The sequence below is a fragment of the Mauremys reevesii genome, linkage group 3 (assembly GCF_016161935.1).
Source record: "Mauremys reevesii isolate NIE-2019 linkage group 3, ASM1616193v1, whole genome shotgun sequence".
Lineage (NCBI taxonomy): Eukaryota > Metazoa > Chordata > Testudines > Geoemydidae > Mauremys > Mauremys reevesii.
Genome location: NC_052625.1, coordinates 167,865,287 through 167,890,406, shown reverse-complemented (window position 1 = coordinate 167,890,406; position 25,120 = coordinate 167,865,287). Strand labels below are relative to the sequence as shown.

The 25,120-nt window shown below is 40.6% G+C and overlaps 1 protein-coding gene and 1 pseudogene across 16 annotated transcripts in view; both read right to left on the bottom strand.

Moving 5' to 3' along the window:
- CSMD1 (CUB and Sushi multiple domains 1) overlaps positions 1 to 25,120 on the bottom strand; it is a 1,616,238-nt gene that overhangs the window by 252,453 nt on the left and 1,338,665 nt on the right. For all 16 annotated transcript variants that reach the window (XR_005595828.1, XM_039529053.1, XM_039529047.1 and 13 more), the window contains one exon: positions 1,859 to 1,977. Coding sequence is in view for 15 of the 16 variants with exons in the window: in XM_039529053.1 (XP_039384987.1) it covers positions 1,859 to 1,977 (119 nt within the window). In the remaining variant the exon portion in view is untranslated. The remainder of the gene's footprint in view (positions 1 to 1,858; positions 1,978 to 25,120) is intronic.
- On the bottom strand, positions 13,851 to 14,945 carry LOC120400418 (annotated as a pseudogene).

The following is a 25,120-nucleotide window of genomic DNA, read 5'->3' as shown; positions in this document are numbered from 1 at the left end:
TTTTTAATTTTAAAGATTTTTACTCAATAATTTAAGTTTTTTGGTTTTTCATTGAAAAAAAATGAACATTTACTCAAACATTCCATGAAAATATTTGCTTTTTCATCTAAAATATTTTAAAATCATTGAACTAGCTCTAGAACAAACCACTTCACATCCTCAGCCCATCCCCACCACCACACACAATTCTGATTTCTGCAATGGATAAGTTTGTAATATGACTGAGAACTAACAATTATCTCTGCACTTAACAAGTACATCCAGGAAGCAATCATATGGGCTGTAAAAGCACTTTTGAAGAATGAACAAAAGTTATATTGTCTCTGTTCCATAAGTCCACTCCACAACACAATTCCACTGCTTTAAATCCCCGCTTCTTGGGCCACACATTCCCTTTCACAGCTTTAGAATTACTTCCCATATGCAACTGCGGGTAGTTGGTGTGAGCGCCATTGCTTTTCTTTTAAAGCCTAATGAAAACCAAATTAAACCTGACAGATGTGAATAATATGCCTGAAGAATTAGGGACAGATCTACAGTTGATTTAAATTGACATAGCTCCATTGGCTCCATGGAGCACCTTTTAAAACTCTGGCCAATTATGCCTTTTAGCAGCTTTATTTTTTTTAAGTGTTTTGAACCCAATTCAGTTCAAGCACTTGTCCTAGCTAAGTTACAAGTCCATTGCTGGTATCTGACTGAGAAAGACAAGCTGAGATGCAAAAAAATGTAAATGCTCTGTTGGGGCAGAATCAGTACATTGTAATAGAGATTTCAACAGTTCTGAAAAGTATTGAGATCTTTCCTATAGGATTCTGCAGGAGAAGACCTTAAGCAGCTATTGTATGCATCCTGGAAAGTGTTACAGTATATGGAGGCAACCCTGTCTCCAAAGTAAAGGTTGAGCTGAGTTCTGAATTTATATGGAAATAAGACAGGTCAAAAATAAATGTATAACTAGGGGAGAATATAGCATGGTATTGTAAAGGAACTTCTGATTATGAAATCCCTGGTCACCATAACAGGACAACTGCAACAGAGCAAACCAAAGCCACAAACTGGGGGAAAGAAGTGAATTAACCACAACAGACTTTTTTCAGCCTCAGAGAGAGGGATATAAATAGATTATTCATACTTAGGTTTCACATATCTCATTTCCTAATGAATATAGCTCTTAATTATGAAGATGTAATTGTATTTTCCTAATACTGTATTTATTGATTTGTATTTGTTTGCCTTACTAAGAAAAATAATTAGGAACCAGAAGAGTAACTACACATTAGGATCCATTAAGACAAGTAAATAAACTTTAGTCTGGGATTCACATGTTAACTGTCACAGGCAAAAAAGTGTTTGCAACGGGCAAATAGCTTGTTTACTATTGGAGACTAAACTAGTGTCTGCATGGTAAACATCTCCAGTATGTGCATTCCTGTGTCATATTTCTTTCCTTTAGATTTTTTTTTTCAATACATTTAATGTTCATGAAAGATGGCACTGGAAACTGACCTATTTTTCAGCAGAACATGAATATCACTGAGATTCGTACTATATATTCCCATCAATGTGCCTCAAATTTCACTTAGAGGAACCACTTCTAGAAGTGAGAGAATGCAGTTCGGTCTCCATGTCCTTTTAATTATCTGTCTCTCTGCTAACACTGCCAGTCTGATGGCAAATTTATTCACTGGAGTACAAGTGTTAGCTATTGCTGTGTTTACCTATCCATCCTAAATGGTTTCTAGCTACTTGCTGCTGAGGAATCATTACTCTTAGACAACAGTCTTTAGTTAAAAGCTATAATTTTGCATTACAATCCATAACACACTATCTTCTGAAGAAAAAAAGAAATGAGTACCTGTAATGTGTATCCTGGCTCACATTGAAAAGACAAAACATCATTCACCATATATCTATCTCCCATTTTGATTCCATTGCTAGGAAGTATTGGTTCTGGACAAGCAGCTAGGCCTACAGCTGAAAAATGTAAATACAAAGATTGAAAAGATATAGGTAAATGAATGAAAACTCTTCTCTCCTCTGTTTGAGTTCTTCACAGTATTTCAGAAAACAGACAGTAATAAATGAGTTAAAAATCATATTTCATTGATTTAATATTAAACTTAACTGTGCTTAAAATGTTCAATCTATCTTTAAAGTGCTCAGAATTTTCACTCAACATCCAAATGGCAATATTTATATGCAAAGATTCTAATGTGTACCGCATGAACATTCTTTGTTATGGGATTATTAAATACACTCTTCAACTAAAAGTTATCAATTACTTTAAATTATAAGCTATACTGTCTTTGGAGACTTCCTTCAATCCTTCTGCTTTCTGGAAAGAGGAAAAAAAATATAAACAGAACTGGTTAAGCAACACCGTCTACCTCAGATGAGATGAAGATCTAAAAAAAATCTCAGAATAACAAATAATTAGTGTTCATCACTAGGAGGTCATCAGTCAACAAGTTCCACGGCAGTTCTACACAAAAGCTGAAAGAGAGATTGAAAGGAATTGATGAAATCTGAGTGTTCCAGATGACATCAAAATTGTTCCACCACAATCTGGTCAATAATCTTCACCAATACAGGATGCTTAGAGTCATAATGATAATCAATAGATCAGTAACCTTGAAAGATGCAGAGGACATGTCTAAACTGCCACTCATTTGAGAGAAAATAGTGTTCTTCCTCTGGGAAACTAAGAATCTAAAATAATAGGCCCAGTATCTCCCAACTTGATTTCACTAACCATAAGGGCATGTGTCTGATGACACAATGAAGCTCCCCCAGCATATTCAGAACCTCAATCCTGTTTGTTCCTTTCACACACAAATCTGTTACCAAGAAACAATTAAGAGTTAACTAGATTGGCTACCTAAGCAAAGTAGATTTAAAACAAACAAGCAAAACCAACACCTTTTTACAGGAAGTAAAACGCGACTTCTCACATAGAGGCAGCTTGGAGCACTTTGAACAGCTCAGCATAGCTTAAGATTTAATGGAAGCTGTAGGGAGTATAAAGAAACAATTTATCTTTGCCTTTCAAAGCCAGTCTTTTGTGCTGTCCACTGAGCCACTGAATCCTAGAATTGTAGGACTGGAAGGGATCTCTATCTAGTTCAGTACCCTGCACTCATAGCAGGACTAAGTATTATCTAGACCATCCCTGACAGGTGTTTGCTCTGAAAAATATTCAATGATGGAGATTCCACAACCTCCTAGGTAATATATTCCAGTGCTGAACTACCTGACAGTTAGGAAGCTTTTTCTGATGTCGAACCTAAACCGTCCTTGCTGCAATTTAAGCCCATTGCTCCTTGTTTTATCCTCAGACGTTAACAAGAACAATTTTTCTCCCTCCTGCTTGTAACAATCTATCTTGCACTTGAAAACTGTTATGTCCCCTCTTAGTCTTCTCCAGACTAAACGAACCCATTTTTTTCAGTCTTCCATCAAAGGTCATGTTTTCTAGACCTTTAATCATTTTTGTTGCCCTTCTCTGGACTTTCTCCCATTTGTCCACATCTTTCCTGAAATGTGGTGCCCAAAACTGGACACAATACTCCAGTTTAGGCCTAATCAGCATGGAGTAGAGCAGAAGAATTATTTCTCGTGTTTTGTTTACAACACTTCTGCTAATACATCCCAGAATGATGTTTGCTTTTTTTTCAACAGTATTACACTGTTCACTCATATTTAGCTTGTGATCCACTATGAACCCCAGATCTCTTTCTGCAACAGTTCTGAGTACACAGTCATTTTCGCTTTTGTATGTTTGCAACTAATTGTTCCTTTCTAAGTGGAGAACTTTGCATTTGTCCTTATTGAATTTCATTCTATTTACTTCAGACCATTTCTCCAGTTTGTCCAGATCATTTTGAATTTTAATCCTATCCTCCAAGGCACTTGCAACACCTCCCAGCTTGATATCATACATAAACTTTATAAGTGTACACTCTCTGTCATTATCTAAACCATTGATGAAGATATTGAACAGAAATGGACTCAGAACTGATCCTTGCAGGACCCCACTCATTATGCCCTTCCATCATGACTGTGAACCAGTGATAACAACACTCTGGGAATGTTTTTTCCAACCAATTATGCACTCACCCTACAGAAGCTCCATCTAGGTTCTATTTCCCTGGCTTGTTTATGAAAAGGTTATGTGAGACAGTATCAAAAGTAATACGAAAGTCAAGATATACCACATCTACCACTTTACCTTATCCACAAGGCTTGTTACTCTGCCAAAGAAAACTATTAGGTTGGTTTGACACCATTTGTTCTTGACAAATCCATGCTGACTGTTAGTTATCACCTTATTTCTCCTAAGTGTTTGTACACTGATTGCTTAATTATTTGTGCCATTATTTTTCCAGGTACTGAAGTTAAGCTGATTGGTCTGTAAATCCCTGAGTTGTCCTTATTTCCCTTTGTATAGTTTGACACTATATTTGCCCAAGGATCTCTCTGGTCTTCCATGACTTTTCATACATAATCGCTAATGGCTCAGATATCTCCTCAGTCATCTCCTTGAGTATTCTAGGATGTATTTATCAGGCCCTGGTGACTTGAAGGCATTTAACTCATCTAAGTAATTTTTAACTTGTTCTTTCCCTATTTTAGCCTCAGATCCTACCTCATTTTCACTGATATTCACTATGTTAGACATCCAATCATTACTAATCTTTTTGGTGAAAACTGAAACAAAAAAGTCAATTAGCACTTCTGCCATTTCCACATTTTCTGTTGTTGTTTTTCCCCCTCCACTGAGAAAAAGGCCTATTTTGTCCTTCATCTTCCTCTTGCTTCTAATATATTTGTAGAATGTTTTCTTGTTATCCTTTAAGTCTCTAACTAGTTTGATCTCTCTTTGCGCCTAGTTGTGCCTAGTATTTTATTGTTTTAGATGTCACAGTAGATTAAATTGATTTTAAAGTAAGATTTGTTTCTGCTCTTTCTTCCTCCTAGAAGTGTCAGTGCATTGTGGAGTTTGAAGATGCCATTCACAGTAGGTTGCACGTAAGTTCACAATATAATCATGCACTTAGCCTGGCCCCTCAAGATTTGTTCCCCCTCAGTGTGCCTGGACAAACATCCATGGGTAGGGCCAAATTGGGGCATACATAGCATAGGGCACTTGCTTTGGATCTCTGCTCTCAGAGTCACGTGATGAAGTCAGAAACTCATTAAAAATGTTTCTAGCCCTCAAGGTTGGGAAGAAAAGCCAGATAACAAGAACTGAATATAACTAGGGCCCTACCAAATTTACATCTGTGAAAAGTGTGTCACAGACCGTGAAATCTGGTCTTTTGTGTACTTTTACCCTATACTATTCAGATTTCACCAATGTTTCTCAAACCAGGGGTCCCAGTTCGGGGGGGGGGGGGGGGAGGGGTTGCAAGGTTATTGTAGAGGGGATGATGGTATTGCCACCCTTTCTTCTGTGCTGCCTTCAGAGCTGGATAGCTGTATGCAATACCATACTATGCCATTCTTACTTCTGCGCTGCTGCTGCTGGCCGTGGTGCTGCCTTCAGAGCTGGACTCATGGCCAACAGCCACAGCTCTCCGGCTGCTCAGCGCTGAAGGCAGCGCCACCACCAGCAGCAGTGCAGAAATAAGGGTGGCAATACCGTGACCGCCCTACAATAACCTTGCAGCCCCCCCGCATTCTTTTTTGGGTCAGGACCCCTACAGTTACAACACCATGAAATTTCAGATCTAAATATATGAAATAATGAAATTTACGATTTTCAGAATCCTATGACCATGTAATCTACCAAAATGGACGATGAATTTGGTAGGGTCCTAAATATAACTCCTGCAATGGTCAGCCTGAGTCTTCAGAGACCCTCCAGTAGAAGGGGTTTCCACAGCCACAAATGAAACTTTCTGGCCCCACAAACACCACTAGAGCTGAGTGATTATTTTTTGATTCAGTGGCCAAACTAAAAATAAATCAGGGGAAAATGAAGGTGGAGGGACTTGTTTTGAACTAAAACTGATTTTTTTCCCTTTTTTTCCCCCTCACTAAAACCAAAGAAATTAATTTGAGTCAAATGAAACATTCTGCAGTGTTAATTCAAAATGAAATATCAAAATGGTTGGGGGAGGGGAGTGTTGGTATTCTCCTAGGTAGAACCTAATTGTGGCACTGAAATGAGCTACCACTTCTATATGATATGATCCTTTCTTATATGCTTAGAACAGCAGTGAAATAGTCAACATTATTGTCAAATAGTCATCATTTAAATTACCATCTGCGCTAAGGTCCCATCAAGATGAACAGAGCAATGCACACATTATTTCATTGGTTATACTTGCTTCATGTTTTTAAGTTTTCTTCACAAAAGGACTTGGAGACGTAGGTTTTTTCTCTCTTTTTTAACTGAAAGCTGAGATTCTGGTGAACAAGATGGCATCCTCCAAAACAAATTAGAAAAAAGGCTCAGGTCACTGACCCAGCATGACCCTTGCCAACTGAAGGCAGGCACATAGTGTTGGAAGGAGGTCATCTAGTCCAACCCCCGTGCTCAATCCACAAACAGATTTTTGCCCCAAATCCCTAAATGTCCCCCTCAAGAATTGAACTCAACCCTGGGTTTAGTAGGCCAATGCTCAAACCACTGAGCTATCCCTCCCCCCTATTGCATAGTTTATGTGAAACACATAAATCTGTGGGCACAGCTTAATTTGTTTTAGGACAGAACATGTACAGCAGGGGTCGGCAACCTATGGCATGCATGCCAAAGGTGGCACGTGAGCAGATTTTTGATGGCACATGGGGTGGGCTGTGCTGCTCAGCCCACAGCCGCTCTGGGGTTCCTGCTGCTGGCCCCTTGCCAGCCAGTGTCCCCCCCGCCGCAGCTCCACTCAGCTCCACTCAGCAGCTCCACCCGCTGCTGGCCTGGGGGAAGGAACCCCAGGCTGGCAGCGGGCTGAGACCCCAGCTGGCAAAGAGCTGGTGGTGAAAACCTCAGAGCGGTGGCAGGCTGAGCTGCTCAGCCCGCTGCCACTCTGGGGTTCCTGCTGCTGGCCCCTTCCCTGCTGGCATCCCACTCAGCACCCGCTGCTGGCCTGGGGGAAGGAACACCAGGCTGGCAGCAGGCTGAGACCTCAGCTGGCAGGAGCCAGTGGTAGAAACCCCAGAGCAGTGGCGGTCAGCCTGCTGCTGCTCTGGGGTTCTGGCTGCTGGCCCCTTGCCAGCCGGGGTCCCCTCCGCAGCCCCACTCACCTTGCTTCCAGTTGGAGTTCCAGCGCAGGCCCCCTGCCAGACAGGGTCCAGGCTTCCAGCCCTGCTCAGCCCTACCAGCCTCCAGCTCCACTCACCTCACCTGCGATCTGTGGTTCCAGCTGCTGACCTCCCGCCAGCCGTTTATCAACTTATAATTCAGAAGCCTGTGTGCAGCTTAAAGTATCTAAATATGTGCCACCAGACATTGGAAAACTCAGCAAGGAAAAGCAAGGGCAAGGATCACACTAAACTAATAAGATCTACATTTTAATTTAATTTTAAATAAAGCTTCTGAAACATTTTGAAAACCTTGTTTACTTTGCATATAACAGTAGTTTGGTTATATATTATAGACTTATAGAGAACCCTTCTAAAAATGTTCAAATGTATTACCGGCACTCGAAGCCTTAAATTGGAGTGTATACATGAAGACTCGGCACACCACTGCTGAAAGGTTGCTGACCCCTGATGTACAGCATTAATTTTTCAAAGTTCTTTTTTCTTTCTTTTCTTATTTTAATATTAAGACTCAATTCTGCTATATGATACATATGTGTATCTGAAAACAAAACTCTATAAACAAGCAGCAAACAAATATTACTATAACAGTCTCTGTGTTTATGCTGTGGACTGTAGCTATAAGGAATCTTGGTATTCTCCAAACCGCACAGGAAAATCTGGACATGTTTGCTGCACTTGTGTAAAAAGGTCCTGCAAATGAGGAATGGTTTATCAACAGTGTGGGGAGTCTTAGCCTTAGACTCCAGTTATTCATACCTATTTTCTCAAACAGGAATACATTTAATAAGTGCGTATTATACCATACATATGATAGAATAATAAATGGATACAAGACTTCTCAGGTGTATAGCCAATAAAACCTATCACATTAAATGAATTTAAACAACTTTCATTAAAGTCAAAGAAGAATTAGCATGGATAATAATCATGAAGTTATCTATGTATAATTGAAGCAAGGTTAATATATTCTTTATTTGATTTAACGGTATCACAGTGCCATGCGGAGAAAACAGAGCAGACTGGAACTTTTACACTGTGTGAGAATGGGTTTCAGCATTTTCTGTCATATCTTTCAATGAACGGCCAGTCAAATGATGCTTTTTTGGCAGTGGTACTGTATACCCTTCACTTCACTGACTTGCATGCTAAATCCCACTAAATGTTACAGCTCTTACTGCTTTCTAATGGAATCTAACCCATTTGGTGACAATAAGTGTGACTTGACAGAATGTTCAGTGCAGAAATTACATGATATTTGGCCTTACTGTGATATGTGACATTTTGGAGTCTGTTGTTCCAGATGGTTCATCATGCAACAATATCTCAAATTATCCACTGAGACCTCAGTCTTTCTACAAAAATATAATTGTGCTTCAGATAATACTATTTACCATTTTTGATACAGACAAGGTTTTAGCCTTATGCCCCCAGTCATCTATTTATCTACCGCTCATCACCAAGGCATATGAATGCCTTACAAAGCCAAACATATACACAAGGAGGCTCTCTATTTCTCTCTAGCCACTTCGAGCCAGCAAGATTGTTGTTTTTAAATGTAATTAGTTTAACTCTTATTTATTTTAAAGTTTAGAGAAAGGAGAAGATGAGGTAGGTTTTACACTGTGATTGGAAGTTAGTAAGATTTGGGTCATTCTAATATTTTCCATAAAGGAGTTCATAGTTCTGGGCCAACTGCTCTCTCCTGTGCTCAGAAGTCTCACTGTGGAAGTTGACATATCCATTGTTCCAGAGGAACACAGTTATAATGGTTGGTCATGCTCACACTGAGTGAGGCAGTCCTTTAAGTAGCTAGAAGAGCTTTGAAAGTAAGGACCAAAGCCTTGAACCTCACTTCAAATTCAATGGGAAAGTAGTGTAGAAAGAAGAGTGTAAAATTGCTGCTGCAGTTTAACCCTGTTTCAGTTTATAAACGATTAGGTATAGTGAAATGTTTCTCCTGTGTGGAATAGCACATCTTTTCAAGCTCAGTATCTGACAATATGCTAATCAGTTTGATCCTCCCAGATAAGTCTATGCTCCTGGGCTGATTCTGCCTTGGAGCGTCTCCATTTCCCAAGACAATAGAACTGAAGGAGAGAGGGGAGATCACATGGAGCCTGGCTCCCCCAAGACATAGTTCTGTGTCCTGGGGGTATTGAGTAGTCCCAGTGTGGTCTCATCACCCCCGTTCCCACTTGTTCTGCGGTACTTGCTGCAGATAGTTCCTAGTCTGCTCCATCTGACTGCATTGCTGCCCCTGAGAGGGCTCCACTGGAGGGTTCTCCCTGAAGCTTTGCATCAATTTCTTATAGTTCTACTGTAACAATGCCTTCAGGCTTGAAAATTTCAATCCATACTGTGCTTCTTCAAGGATGTTTTATGGTGTGTTAAGGCTCAGTGCACTTAGATGCACACTGAAAGCAGCATGTATGGATCGAACAAGAATTGTATGAAAACAAAATGGAAGGTTCAGTAAAACAAGTACAATAAAACAAAATAAAATAGGCTTCCTTGGTCTTTTTTGGCTAATACGTTCCATTAAAAAACAAATCAGGGCTCTGAATTGTGATTCATTTTAGTTTAAATTTTCTCTACATTGAACTAAACTGTGGACAAACAAGTGTAGATATTTAAGTAGCAGGAATCATATACACCAGGAGGTATTAGGTAAGTTGTATTCATTCACATTATTTGTCTCCCTCTCTCTCTCTCTCTTCTCCTGAGTAATTGAGGTATGTTACTAATCATTTGGGTAGGCAAACAGGAGTGGCAAACAGGAATTCTGGAAGACATAGCTGAGGACTGTGGTCTTGGAAGTAGAGGAACTTTCTGAGTGGGGTCTTTGGTCTGTCATTTGTTTGCTTTCCGTGAGGGTTGTGTAGCTGGGTGGGGGGCCCTGAACAGGCCAGGTGAGACAGACCAATTTGTCTGTGTCTCAAGGGAGGGGGTGGTTAGGACCTTTGGGGTTTTGATCAGCCTCTGTGTTTGAAGTCTGAGTAGTTAAGCCTTCCCTGTTAGCAAAGCGGTGGAGCTGAGAAGGAAGGCTTATTATAAGCTAGTTGCCAGGCAAACTCCTGACCAAGTGAACAGGAGAGGCAAACAGAGGGGGATAACTTTCTAGATGCAGTTCTACATTCAATACTATGATGGCCAGTGATGAATCAGTGGTTGTGACCTGCAACAAATGTGTTATGTTTTCTTTCCTACCACATGCCAGAAGGGACTTCCTATATATGAAGAGCAAGTCAGTGGTTGTGCTGGAAGAAAAGATTCTTGGATTGGAAAAATAAGTACAGACACTGTGAAGCCTCAGAAGCTGAGCAGGTCTAATACAACCAGATTCAGGAAGCACCCAGGTTCATGGAAGAAGGAACTGGACACTGAGGAATCAGAGAAAGGGAGGGGAAATTAGAGGTGGTTTGATAGTTTGCAGTCACCGGAGACAAAAGGACAAGGCAGAATTCTACCACACTGGAGGCAGATGAGTATGGGTTGACTGTAACTAGCAGATGCAAAAGAATCAGGAGAAATTCCACATTGCTAAAGGTGTCCAATATTTAACAGGTCCTGGACATGGAAACTGAAAAAAAAAAGATTTCTGAAGATCTCTCTTGTTGAATGGAATGGGGAGGTGTATGGTATACACCTCTAGATGGCTGCTCACTCCAACTCATAAGAAAATCCAACATGCCGACAAAGAGATCTCAATTATCCAAGGAAGATGGACTATCCTTGGAAAAATGGAAATAATGCTTTTCAAGAGAAAGCAGGCAGTAGGACAGTCTGCTGTCTTCCCAGAGCCAAGACAGAAGTTAAGTGACTAAGATTGGACAGGATTCTGAAATTGGTAAACAAGGATCCACTGGTCATGATAGATATTGACACTAATAATTCTGCTTCACAGGATAACTGACAGTTAATAGATGACTTCAGAGAATTCAGAAAGAGCAGAATGTCCAAGTGATCTTCTCAGAGATCCTTCCTTTCTTGCAAGCAAAGGAAAACAGAAGGCAGAAGATTGTGGACATAAACGACTGGCTTGGTAAGGAATGCAAGGTTTTGGTTTTGTGTAACATTGGCTCACTTCATGGGGATAGTAGGTGCACAGTTTGGATGGTCTCCATCTCAACAGAAGAGAAACCAATCCTCTATGGGACAGGCTGGGTAAACTAGTCAAGAGGGCATTACACTAAGAAGAAAAGGGGAGAGTAAAAAGGGGAATGCAAAATCAAGATGTGGAGAACAAAATTAATCAAGACACCTACTGTAGTAATTGGGATATCAGTCCTACCGCACTTGTGCGCTCAATTGCTGGAAAGTGGGTAACGATTCATAAAATGTTACCACCTTTAACAATAAATGACAGAAGGGATATGAAATGGAGACAGAAAAACTTAATTAGTCCAGGAAAAAAACTTTATTGATACCACCCAAGGATTGTGTTGAAATCAAGACTGGTAAACAAAGGAAAATGGAATTGGAAATTAACCAAGCAAAATTTGTGGTGTGTCAGCAATTAGACCTAATTAGTGGACAAAGTACTATACTGCCTATAACCTCTTTTTGGGTCCTCAAGAAAGAGACTTCAGGGGGAGATTAAAATGGCTGGAGGAAGAGTTGGCTTAAAGGAGAGAATGTTATCATCATGGCTGCCACCATCACCGTCTTCTGTGTGGCACTCCCTCCTTTGTCTTCCCCCACCTTATTTCTTCTCTAAAATTCTGGAGATATATTAGCAGGAACGTTGTAAGCAAGACACAAGAAGTAATTCTTCCGCTCTACTCTTCACTGATTAGGCCTCAGCTGGAGTATTGTGTCCAGTTCTAGGCGTGACATTTCAGGAAGGATGTGGACAAACTGGAGAGAGTCCAGACAAGTGTGAGAAAAATGATTAAAGGTCTAGAAAACATGACCTATGAGGGTTTGTTTAGTCTGGAAAAAGAGAAGACTGAGGGAGGATGTGATGTTTTCTAGTACATAAAAGTTGTTACAAGTTGTTAACCTCTGAGAATAGGACAAGAAGCAATGGGCTTAAATTGCAGCAAGGGAGGTATAGGTTGGACATTAGGAAAAACTTCCTGTCAGGGTGGTTAAGCAATGGAATAAATTGCCTAGGGAGGTTGTGGAATCTTAAGATTTTTAAGAGCAAGTTAGACAAACACTTGTCAGGTACGGTCTAGATAATACTTAGTCCTGCCATGAGTTCAGGGAACTGGACTATATGACCTCTCAAGGTCCCTTCCAGTCCTATAAATCTATGATTCAAAAAGTGTTTTTCCTTGCAGAAAGCGAAAAAGGGTTATTTTTTTGAAATGAGAGCCTTACTTGCTACTTTATATTTCAACTGTTTTAATTGTTTTTCCTTCTTTTTCATATCTTTAATTTTAAAAATGTTAATAAAAATAATGGAGGTTGTTGCCATGAGACAAGGCAGGCCAATGTCTATGTATTTAAAACAATGAAACGTTTAACTATTTTGTGTTGCATTAAGGGTAACATTAGTACCTTTGACTTTTTGGGCCCATTTATTCCATCAGAAGTTATATCATACACCAAAGGATGTTGTGACCCTAAGGGCCCATTGGCATAGGGTAGACTCTCTCTCATCGGCCACAGCCAACTTACTACACCCAACACTCTTGTCATGGTATTTATCCAAATGTATTTTAAAAGGCATCATATGAAAGCTAACGATATGCTGGTTATTAATATCATTGTAAAATGCATGGTTTAACATTATATGTGAAGTTATGAAATCCCTCTCTGTGATATTACTAGAACTTGTTTAAGACCAAACAGCCTCGCCCAGGTAAAGATCTGTCCTAGACAAAGGAATGTGGCTTTACCTCAATTTATATATTAGCATTAAACCACATCACTGAGCTAAACCAATGGGGGCTATCTTGATCCTGAACTTGAGACACAGAGAATGAACATGGCCCCTTCACCCCAAAGAGGCATAGGAGGCCTTCCGGACTTGTAAGACAAAGACAATCCTTTAGGGATATAAGGAACAGAAAGAGACTTCACTTGAGGAAGCAACTGAACCAAGTGATTTGATCTCTGTGTTGGATCCTGACATAAAAGCTGGATAGGAGACTGTGGGTTAGAGAAACCAACTTGAAAAAAGATTATATCTTGTTAGAGCAAATTTTAGTCTTTCAGATGCGTGTTTTCACTTTATTTGCTTGTAACCATTTCTACTTTTATCCCTTTTACTTGGGTATAACTTAATCCATATTCTTTTGTTAATCAACTTGTTTTGCTTTCATTATAAATCATCAGTGATGTGCAAGTTCAGTAATGTGTGTGCTTTTAGAAAGCTGGCAGGTTGGAGTGTTTTACTGTCTCTATACAGGTAGCCAACTTAACACTTTCTCTGTGAGGGTCCAGTGTGAATGACTGGTCCCTGCAGTAGAACAATTTTGGGGCGAATCTGGGGCTGGAAACATACTAAGTTCAGCCTGCAAGGAATAATCAGGTTGGGGAAAGCCAGGGTGAGACTTGTGGGCTGCTGGAGTCAGAGCTCTGTACCAATGCCACACAGCCACAAGACACCCAGAGTTTTTTTTTTCTTTTTTTATTTAGCATGGAGAGTCTGGCCCAGCCCAGATCCGCTGGGGAGCAATCCGGGGTAACGAGAAGCAGCCCCTGGGGCTGGGGTCCCATCACTTGGCCACAGTCAGAGTGATTGGCCCTGGCTTGTGCACAATCTCCCTCAGCACGCACACAGCATCATCATTGCTCATGTTCTCAAAGTTGATATCGTTCACCTGCAAGAGCATGTCTCCCGGCTCGATCCTGCCATCGGCTGCTACTGCGCCCCTCTTCATGATGGAGCCGATATAGATGCCACCGTCCCCACGCTCATTGCTCTGTCCCACGATGGAGATGCCCAAGAAATTGTACTTCTCCATGTTCAGAGTGACCGTGATGATGTTCAGAGACATAGTTGAGTCCGTGATGCTGCTGAAGGATGATGACTGCTCAATGCGTGGGGCCTTCTGTTTCCGCCGGTGTCGCTTGTGCCTTCTCATCAGGCGGGAGGCGCTGCTCTGCTCTGTCGAGCTGCTTAACCTGCTGGTGGAGTCATCCTCATCCGAGTCGAAGAAGCTGGTGGTCTCCAATTCGCTGCTCATGAGAGTGAAAGAGCTCTCGTACCCACCTAAGTCTCGGCGCCGCTCTCCTTTTGCCGTCCCATTCACTCTGGGTGCATGCTCAGGCCCATCTTTCCGGCGAGGTCTCTCCCTCTGCGATGAAACCACTGAATCTGTCTCCGTCTCGTTATCCAGGTTCTCCCGACTCCCCCCGATTTTGGGGTGGAAGGAGGGAGGCCTGGAGTCCCCAATGCCCCCGGTACACTCCATGGAGGGCGGCAGCTCCGGCTGGTTATCGGCACAGACAGACCCCCCATCTGAGTGCGACCCCTCCGCAGACACCAGCCAGGACACCACCCGGCCATTGAAACAGGGAAGCTTGGCATTATCATCTGAGATTTCTTCCTTCACGACCCCGAAGTCATCGTCCATAGACTTGAAGTAGAACTTGTAGTTGGGCCGGTTGAGGAGACCCTTGAAGTCGCCCAGGGTGACCCGCTCGGCCAGGATCGGCAGCTTCACCAGGTAGGGCGTCTCCTGCTCGTCCAGGTGGTAGATGATCTTCATCTCGGCGGCCGCCATGGCACCCCCCGGCCGGGCCCCGACCAGGCCTGCAGCCCCCCGGGCCCCGAGCACCACCAGGCCCGGCCCCCAGCACGGCGGCGCGGAGCCCCTCAAACGCAGCGGCCCGGCCCGGCCTCTCGTGGGGTGGGTCCCCCTCGCCCTTGTTCTCCGGGTCCCAGCGCCGCCCGGCTACAGCACAAACTCCGGCGGCTCCGGCTCTGCCCCCGCGGCCCCCCGTCCCAGGGGCTTCGCTGGGCAGCGAGAGCGCTGGGCAGCGAGAGACACCCAGAGTTGCAAGGTAGATGGCAATCAACCTCCTTACTGGTTTGGGTGAACCCAAAACCATCACAGCTGTGAAGAGAAAAAATCTTTAATTGCCTATACACCAGTGCTAGGGAAATAGCTATGATACATACATGGATGCCACCCCTCCTCTGTTCCTAAAGGAAGGATTAATGTTGTAATAGACAAAGCACAAGATGTGGTACTAGTTGGTGTCTGCTTCAGACCACCAAATCACACAAGAGAACAGAATGACAGGCTACTTAGGCACCTATCTATAATGGGAAGGGGGAAGAAAGATGCATTATCAAGGGAGACTTCAATCTAAGAGACAGTCACTAGAAGATCTCATGCTACCAGATTTTAACTGACATTTCTAAAATTTCCCCCCAAAAAATGGCATTATCAAAACCAATTGTTATGATATTTCCATAATTTTGATCTTCAGGATTTTTTCCATCAAAACTATTTCCCAAATTCAACCTGAATTCACAAATAGTTTTGGTGACCCATGCATCTTTTGGCAAATTTATTATTTACTGATTCCCTCTCCCTCCCCACTTCCCCCTGGCTATAGCTATAACTTAACACTGTTGCCTGAACAGTCTTTTTTAGGAACAGAAGAGGGGTGGCATCTCTGTATATATCACAGCTATGCTCTCCTCCAGGTATCCTTCATCCTTAGGCATTGTTTCCCCTCTACACTATTTTAAGTGGAGGGGAACATCTTGCCCCAGTAAGTGTTCCCACATACAGAATATAGTAACATTCATTGATTTGACTCCTCAATAATACCCAAGCAAATCTGGAGAGGATGAAATGTTATTTCTGAATTTCCTGTCTTTTATCAGAATACATAACAGAACTTCTTTTTATGATTTATATATAATCATACAAATATTTGTAAAACAGCTACTGTCTGGTAATGATAATATTGTTCTTGTGACATCATGGCTTTCTTTACCATTATGTAAACAATACACGGGTTGTAAAGGAACTACACTTGAAAAAAAAAGTTCAAAGTAAATGTATGCACAAATTACTATGTCAAGCAGTGTGCTATGTAATTTTATCAGATTCTAATAAAGGAATCTAACATTTATTTTTAATAGTCACATACTTAATATTATTACTACTACTCTTTTGCACCTCTAATATATCATATAGAAGTTATATGACATCTTCCATTATGGCAACTCAAATACTATCCAGAGATAATCGATTATTGACTCCATTTGACATACAGGGAGACAGAGGCACCGAGAAGCAAAATGGCTTTCCCCAAGGCAAACATCAAGTCATTGGCAGGGTCAGGAATAACTCCCAGTTCCCCACTTTAACCATTAGATTATAGAGCCTTCTTAGTAGCTCTATAATTAAGATTACAGCCAAGAAAAAGAATTCTTAAAAGTCCATTCAATATTTCTATGCCATTATTTTTTCAGGAGTATAGAATGAGTCCATGGACAATTTTTTGTACATGGGAAAATTACTTTTTTATTTACTTATAAACTACAAATGATCAAAAATAATAATCTCATTCACTATATTCACATCTGCAAAGACTCATGACCTAAACTCTAGAGCAATTCACATTGGATGTTAATTTCAAAAAATCACAGAACAAGCGAAAAGACAGCAAATTTAAGTCTTAATATCTGGAAACAAAATGACTAAAACCCAAAAGATCCAAAGGCTCTGAAACACATTCAACTGGACTGTCTGTGCAGTCAGTAGTAAAGGGAAAATATGTTAAATGTCAAGTCCAAGCAATCAAAAAGCTTGGGATTTGCTTTGTGCGTGCTCTTCACAGCTCAGCTACTTCTTTGCAGTATGATAGAGAACAAATCAATGTCAGCACTGATAACCCTCTCAAAGACCTTCTCTCACTTACTGCCTGATAAAAACCATCTTGGTGCCAGGTGTGGCATGAGACAAACATGCCACAAATTTATAATTATAGGTCTAATCTTGGGGAAAATACAAACAAAAAAATCTGCCTAAGTAGACCCTTATTCCACTGGGGAGTCTGTCTCTGATTAAAATCAGTAGGATTCTGTGTGGCTATAACATTCGGTCTGAGTGGATCCCTTTGCAGGATCAGGGCCTGTTTAATTACAGGTGGCAGTTTTGTGCTTCACAACTGTTTTAGTAGGGGAGTGACCTGAAGGAATAAAACATTAAAGACTTCAACCTGGACATGATCAATATACCCAATCCAAAAAATGGCACATTCTTTAGAATAAAAGAGTCCCTTGTTCTTAGCAGGGGTGACTGCTTTACTTTTGCAGAATTTATCTGAGATCTTTGTGAAATAAGGATTACTAAACATATTCACCTGTCTCTACTCTTCTTTTCAATGAAGAAGTTATTTCAGTTATGGACAACTTTTGGCACTTTAAAACCTATTATACACAAGGTTCGAAACAGCCTAAGATAATTAAAATTCATCTTAAGTTCTCAGTCATCAAGCATTTCATATGATCTTGGCTTCGCTGTAACACATAGGCTCAGAATATCCAGAAAACATGCCTTCATTGCAGTCTCCAACATTTCAGGGAAAATAGGGTAAAATATGTTCTTAAAGTTGGTATTGAACAAAATGCACATTTTATGAGATTGTATTAAAATATGATACTTACAGTTTCAAGCTATCACATATACTTTATTTACAGACATACGTGGTCCAAATATATATGTCTTTTCTCAATATTTATTTACTACTTACTAACCCAAAATTCCAACTGACTTTAATGATTAGCTCAAAGAGAGTATTACATAAGAAAAAACAGATTAATGATTTCAGGAATTGACTCATTGCATATTTGTTTGTGTATTTAAGAAAATATGTATATTATTATTGTATTTACAAGTGACATCTGAGAAAGTGAAATTCTAAAATGAAAAACGTTATTTTAATTACAATTGTGGGCATTAAAAATTAAAGAGATAAATTATTAAATCATGCTATTTTGTTTATATGTTGTATTTGTTAATTATACATCAGGATAATCCATCCAAATTGCAATAATTTTTATTCTTTCACTGTTCTAATACATATTAGAAATATAACACAAAAAATGGTTGATTGGGGTTTCTGGCTGTTGTAAGAAATAATTATGCTATTTATTTTACCAGTGTTTGGGGAAAACAAACATGCATATGAAATAATAGTTTAAATGTCTAATATCTGTCTTTTTGGATTAACTGTTATATATTTTTACTGTTTTATTCCTCGTACTAACTTTTTGAAGCCACGTGCACACCTACAGTACTTTTGAAATAAAAAGAAACAATGCCACACAGTGGATTTCTTCAATATTTACAGTTGTCTTGTGACCAGAATAAAATGATTCAATGTCACTGCCTATAAATATCTCAACTTAAGCAACTCTCTATAGAATTAAATAAAGTTTAATGTAGGCTTTGTAAGAAATATAAATTACCATCTTAACCCTAAAGAACAAATTAATGCTGCAAGACCTCTTTTATTTTGCTGTGTATTAACTTGTCAGCATGTTATGCCAGTTGAATTTTAAAACATATTTGTCAGGGAACTATGGCAAAGGCTACCATTTTGGTACAGAAATGCTTAGTAAATTTCAGAGCATAGATTCAGAAAAAACACATGATATAAGTCATGGGGGCAGAGAGAGGGCATGCAATTGGAAATTGAGCCCATCTGACACTCATCACACAATGGCAGGTCCTTTGTGTGATGAGTGTGAGACGGCATGATTTGGTTACTCATAGGGCCACGGATACATACTCCTCATGGTGTTCCACTTCTAGTATCCAGTATTCCCTGGTGCCTTTCCCACTGAAGTTTTAAAATATGAGGTTTATTTGTTTGCTTGGTTGGACCTTTCTTTAAATGTTTCATGCCTAGGAGAAAGGTCTGGCCCTAAATTTATTTGAAAACTGGTAAGTACACAAATAAAAAAGCAAAAGAAATCTATTAAATTATGTAATAAAAATAAATAATATAAAATATAGTTTCAAATGGTCTGAATTTAGGAAATGGAATAAAGTTTTATAATTACAGAGATTGATTATTTTTTCCTTCCCAAAAATTTTAAACTTATGGCCAAACTAAAGGATCCATTCCCCTCTTGATGCATACAAGTAATTCCCAATTATGTTTATGGGAGTTGTGTATGTGCATCAGGGGAATGGATGCTTAAGGCTTCATATCATAAGGGATTTATTCAGTCATGAGGCTGAGTATCACGGTTTATTGTCTGAAAAATAAAATTAAAACAATACCATGTAGATGTCTTTAAAATTCAGTGATGAATCAGGGTAAATGCACTAATTTTATTGATAGTTTTGACTGGCAGCTACTGTTGCACAAGAAAACAACTACATAAACAGATCAATTCCTTTGCCATGAGGAAATATAAGCTCTGTAAGAGCACATTTAAATTAATGAAAAATTAATCAAATACTAGATCAGAACAGTTACAAACTAAACAAAAAGGAGCTGCAAGGAAATCATTCTCAGTTTTCCATCACTGAGAACATATTGCAGAAAAAATTAAATGATCAGATGGAAAAAATACAACAAAGAGCATATTCAACTGATCAGAAATCAAACAGTGCATATTTATACCAAATTTGCAGTTCCAAAAGGTTTATCTAAATATATATGAATATTTGTGTGTGTTTATACCACAAGAACCTCCTACCTTAGCTAAAAACAATGCTAAATGTCTACCATAATTCCTATCTACACTATTGAAAGTGCTGTGTTTGACACTTTTTAAATGCGCTTTTAAAACCTTTTGAGACTAAGGGCCAGCTTCTCAACTGGTATAACTCTGTTGACTTCAATGAACCTACAATGATTTACGCAAGGTAAGAATCTGGCCTGTGGTCACTATCCATGGGCAATTTTCCTAGTAATTTTATCCCTTCTTCTCTGCTTCATCTAAACCCTCCTATCTATCTCTCCTTTCTGATCAGAGGGAGAAGGAAAGGGATGTCTCATGAACCTACCAGGGAATAATCTCTTGCTATTCAAAGCATTTTCTCTTCCAGATGCTACAGAATGTAGCTCCTTTGGTCTTGATGCTAGTGTTTACATTAGATAGAAAAAGTACCCAGGCTCAGCAGGGGGACTGCTGAATGAAGGAGGCAGACGGTTAATCTTGTAGGAAGTAAGCTCTTTGTTTGCCGATGATAATTTGGGGGATCTGTCTGAGCAATTCATGAATTCTGGTTGATATTATGAAGTTACTAAGAAGTTGACATTATGAAATTGCTGTATCATGTCATGTTTCTAAGTATATGTCTGCACTTTGAGATGCAGTTATAAATTCCAGCTCAAGAAGACATACTCGCACTAGCTCTGATTGAGCAAGTACACCAAAAGTTGAGTATAACTGCAGTGGCCAGAAGTGATGGGAGGTGCTATTTGCCTAAACTACATACCCTTCAAAGACTGAGGTACACATTCAAGGAGGCTATCCCCTTCTGCTGTTCATGCCACAGTGACTACCCTCCATTTTTAGGTTTCAGAGTAGCAGCCGTGTTAGTCTGTATCCGCAAAAAGAACAGGAGTACTTGTGGCACCTTAAAGACTAACACATTTATTTTAGCATGAGCTTTCATGAGCTACAGCTCATAAAAGCTCATGCTAAAATAAATGTGTTAGTCTTTAAGGTGCCACAAGTACTCCTGTCCTCCATTTTTAGTGTGCTAGTTCATCAGAGGTAACATAGGTATGTCTCTTTGATTTTGAATTTATACCTCCAGCTCAAAGCACACACATACCCTTGATCTGTATAACCGCCATGGTTAACAAGCCTGAAAGCACATGTCTGCCAGATCAGGGATAATATTCAATGGTTAAGCACTATCAGCACCTAAATAAGTCTTACCTGGGAACAACAACAACAACAAAAGACTAACTGCATCTTAAGGGAAACTAATTCCCTCTTCCCCCTGCAGCAGGTTGGCTTTGGGAGAATGGAAAATTCCCCAAAGCAGGACAAAGACAGGACAAAGCAGCAGGTTATAAAAGGACTCACAGGGCTACACAGGGGAAAGGGACAGATGGCAAAGGCCACAGAAGGTGAGCTGAGAAAAGAAAGCTCCACGTTTCAGAATACAAGCCATCCGCTGGAACAGAAGAACTTTGCATGGCCCAAAGAACTCTGACCCCAGTCCAAAGAATTCTCTGGAGTGGTGAGGAAACTGAGGCAGGGAAATGCAGTTAGTATTTTTTTCTAAATAGATCTGTGTATTTCTTGTGCTATTACAGAGCAATGCTGCATTCAAGTCCTGTGCGAAGTCTGTGTTTGTTATATGCTACACCTAGCACATAGCCCCTGCAAGAGGTAAACCAGAACGCTCCCCTCTTTAGCTGGAGTTGTGTGTTTAAGCTATGGGGGTATCTTGGAAGTTACCGCTGGTGCTGGGGTTATCATCAGTGGGACTGGGATTAGAGGGCCCATGTCCCTTAGAGCCCTGTTATTAGTGGGTCATCGAGGAACAGGGAATGAGGGAAGCAACTTACCCACGTGGACAAAGCAGAGCACAAGGTTTAATAAAGTCCCACGTGGTCGACTTAACTTACATTCAGCTTCACTCTTTGCTAAGGAAACACTAGGGGCCTAAAACAGCTGGGCTGTGTGATTCCCTTTCCATAAAGAGATAACAGACAGAGAGTCAATGCCTATGAAATGTGCCAAACAGGCCAAGGGAGGAAACAGGGCTGCAGCCTTCTGAGACCCAGGGAACCTTAAAACACAAATGGGGGTTCAGTGTCTGGATCCCCTCACAGCATTCTGGAGAGCTGCCAGCAGTGGGAGCCTGACCAGATCAGTGAAACTGCACAGCTCAAAATCCATGGCTTCTTTTTCCTATCAGAGGAAAACTGGGAAGAAATAGTAGGGGGGATGGCTGCAAAGCAGTTCCTGACAGTTCAGGAAGAATGGAGCTAAAGGTCCCTGTTCAAAACACTGGACTCCAACGTGGGTACTACCAAGCTGGGGATATCAGGAGGGGGAGGATGTTACTGGAGGGACGGTGGTGAGCAGAATCGTACAAACCTCAGGTAGCTGAATGGCCAAAAACCTGAGCAGTCAGCAGCAAGCACTAGCCCATATGTGCATCCCCTTCCTGTTTATAGCACCAGCAAAGTGTGTTTGGCTCTGCTTCCTTTTTGGGTGGCTCCTTCAAATAAGGGCAGAAATGTTCCTCTTATTAAGCTGGGAAGATAACCTATGTGTAAGTTTTACTTGTTTTGTGCTTTCTATATGGCTGTATAATAAATGTTATAATACAGAATGCTTAAGGTTAGAAAAAAGAACTGTTCTATGTAAAAATGGCAATTTCTTATTGTGCAGACCTGCTTGCTTTCTGTATTCACAGTCACACCTGCTTTTTATACTCCTGCTGCTTCTGCAGAGACAATACAGCCTTAGGAGAAAGAAAATTATTCTTTATGACTGTATGTCAACAGAATAGTTAACTAAGCTCCAGTTGCTGAATCCCTACCTTGAGTTGTACTGTGGTGTACATCTGAAAAAATAACAAAGGTTAAATTCTAACGCCACTAAAGTCAGTAGGAGTTATGCCATTGTGATTTCAATGAAGCCAGGATTTCAGCCTCTCATTACTGCTATAATACACCTCAGTTGTATCAGTTATTGGTGACTATGTATCAGTCAGACCGAGCACAGCTTGACTTTCAGATCACAGAGTTTTGTAGCATTGGTGATTAGAGGAACAAACAAAAACATACAATTCCCCACCACCACCAAAACATTTTTCACTTGTAATTGAGCACAACTGATCTGGAGTCACTGGCAGACTATAAAACTGAACCTCACAATGCCATGTTCACAGAGTCATTTTTAAAAGTAAATTTGCACTTTATAAGCTTTTAGGCTACATTATTCTTAAAAGTGCACAGCTTGAGTACAGCCTGTGTCTATTGTATCTTGGATGCACATAACCCCAAAAGGCGTCATTCATTAAGGTGTCAATCTAAGCAAAGCAGTGAAGGAGACCTGCATAGATTATATCACTTAGTAATACCCTAGACTCACACTGATTTTTCTCTCATTTACACTGGGGTATCTCCACTGAATTCAAGGGAATGACTTGTTATTTACAATGGTGGATAGAATTAGTTCTATTTGAGAGATGGTCTCTCTGTAAACACAACCTCCCATGACAGCTACCCCAATAGTACAATGAAACCGTCAGTTGCAGAGGAGGCTATACAAAAACTAAGACAAAGACAGACGCAAAGAAATCACTACTAACATTGCCACATTCAGAGGTAAATGAAAAAAAGAATCAACCTCCTTTCTCAAGCTTTCCCTCAATAGTACCCTCACTCACACTTCATATTAAAACACAAACAAAATAATCCTCATGCTGTTTCTTGTCAGTGCATTCTTAAGACTACGTAGTTAAACTGTGGGTGATATATTTCTCACTGATTTTTGAGGCTGAATTAACTTATTCCTAGCTAACCAAAGGGAAGCTGATGTCCTTGTTAATAGTTGGTGCCCCCAGTGACAAGTGTCCACCGTGGACTGCCATATTTACATTTACCTATGCAGAGGTCGGAATGCATTGGGCCTGGGCCTTGCTGTTCACAGGATGGCAGCAATTTCTCACATGGAATGGGGTACCCAAAGTCTGGACACTTAGACCTTGCATGAGGAATAGGTTGAGGGGGGTATTTAAGCAGCTTGGGCCTAATCCTATTATTATGCTTATGCAGGGGGAGGTTGCCTCCCCTTAGGTATTTGGTTGTGCTACTTGTTGCTAATATAGGAACCAGCCTGGCTCAATATCAGTGGGGTATTTGTTCAGGGAGCTGCCTGGGTTCTTTGGTTAAAAGTTAATAAAGTTGTAGTCTTTGCTTTACCATATTTGCATGTCTGAATCTCTCACTTCCCATGTTTGCCTTAATTTAACTCTAACTACATAATAATATATAATAGTGTTGAGAATAGGCTCTTATTATGCCACACCTCTGCTTTCTGAGAACATTTTGAACCTCTGGCTTATGGCTTCTTAAACTACATATCAGGGTGGTCAACCTGTGGCTCTGGAGCCATAAGCGGCTCTTCAGAAGTTAATATGTAGCTCCTTGTATAGGCACCGACTCCGGGGCTGGAGCTACAGGCGCCAACTTTCCAATGTGCTGGGGAGTGCTCACTGCTCAACCCCTGGCTCTGCCACAGGCCCTGCCCCCAATCCACCCCTTCCTGTCCCCTCCCCTGAGTCTGCCATGACCTTGCTCCTCTCCCCTCCCCATCAGAGCCTCCTGCATGCCACAAAACAGCTAATCAGGAGATGCAGGGAGGGAGTGGGAGGCACTGATTGGCAGGGCTGCCCGTGGGTGAGAGGCGCTGGGAGTGGGGGGCGGGGAGCTGACAGGGGGCTGCTGACGTATTACTTTGGCTCTTTGGCAATGTACATTGGTAAATTCTGGCTCCTTCTCAGGCTCAGGTTGGCCACCTCTGGAATATATTATTAAAGCACCAGATAACTTTTAATAGATCTAGAATTTAAATGCACTGGAAAGACTTTTTGGACTCAATGGAAATTTAGAAATTATTTGGTATATGGATGATTGATACAATACACCATAATGGCTACTTCTCATCTGTTGCATTCTATCATTTGCCCTATACAAACTGGCTGTTGCATTCCATCATGTACCATACATAAACTAGCACAGAGCCAACATAATTAAAACCATCATAAAGGTTTTATTGAGGGGGGAAAATAACATAACTGATGTCTTTAAAAATGAAAGCAGTGTTTGTTTATAAGTGTCTATAGGAGTGTCTGAAAATCTTAACTTATTTTTGCACTTTTATATTGTAAATGTTGCAGAATTTGTTTTCTACATTTTATGTAACCCAGTAAAACAATAAATA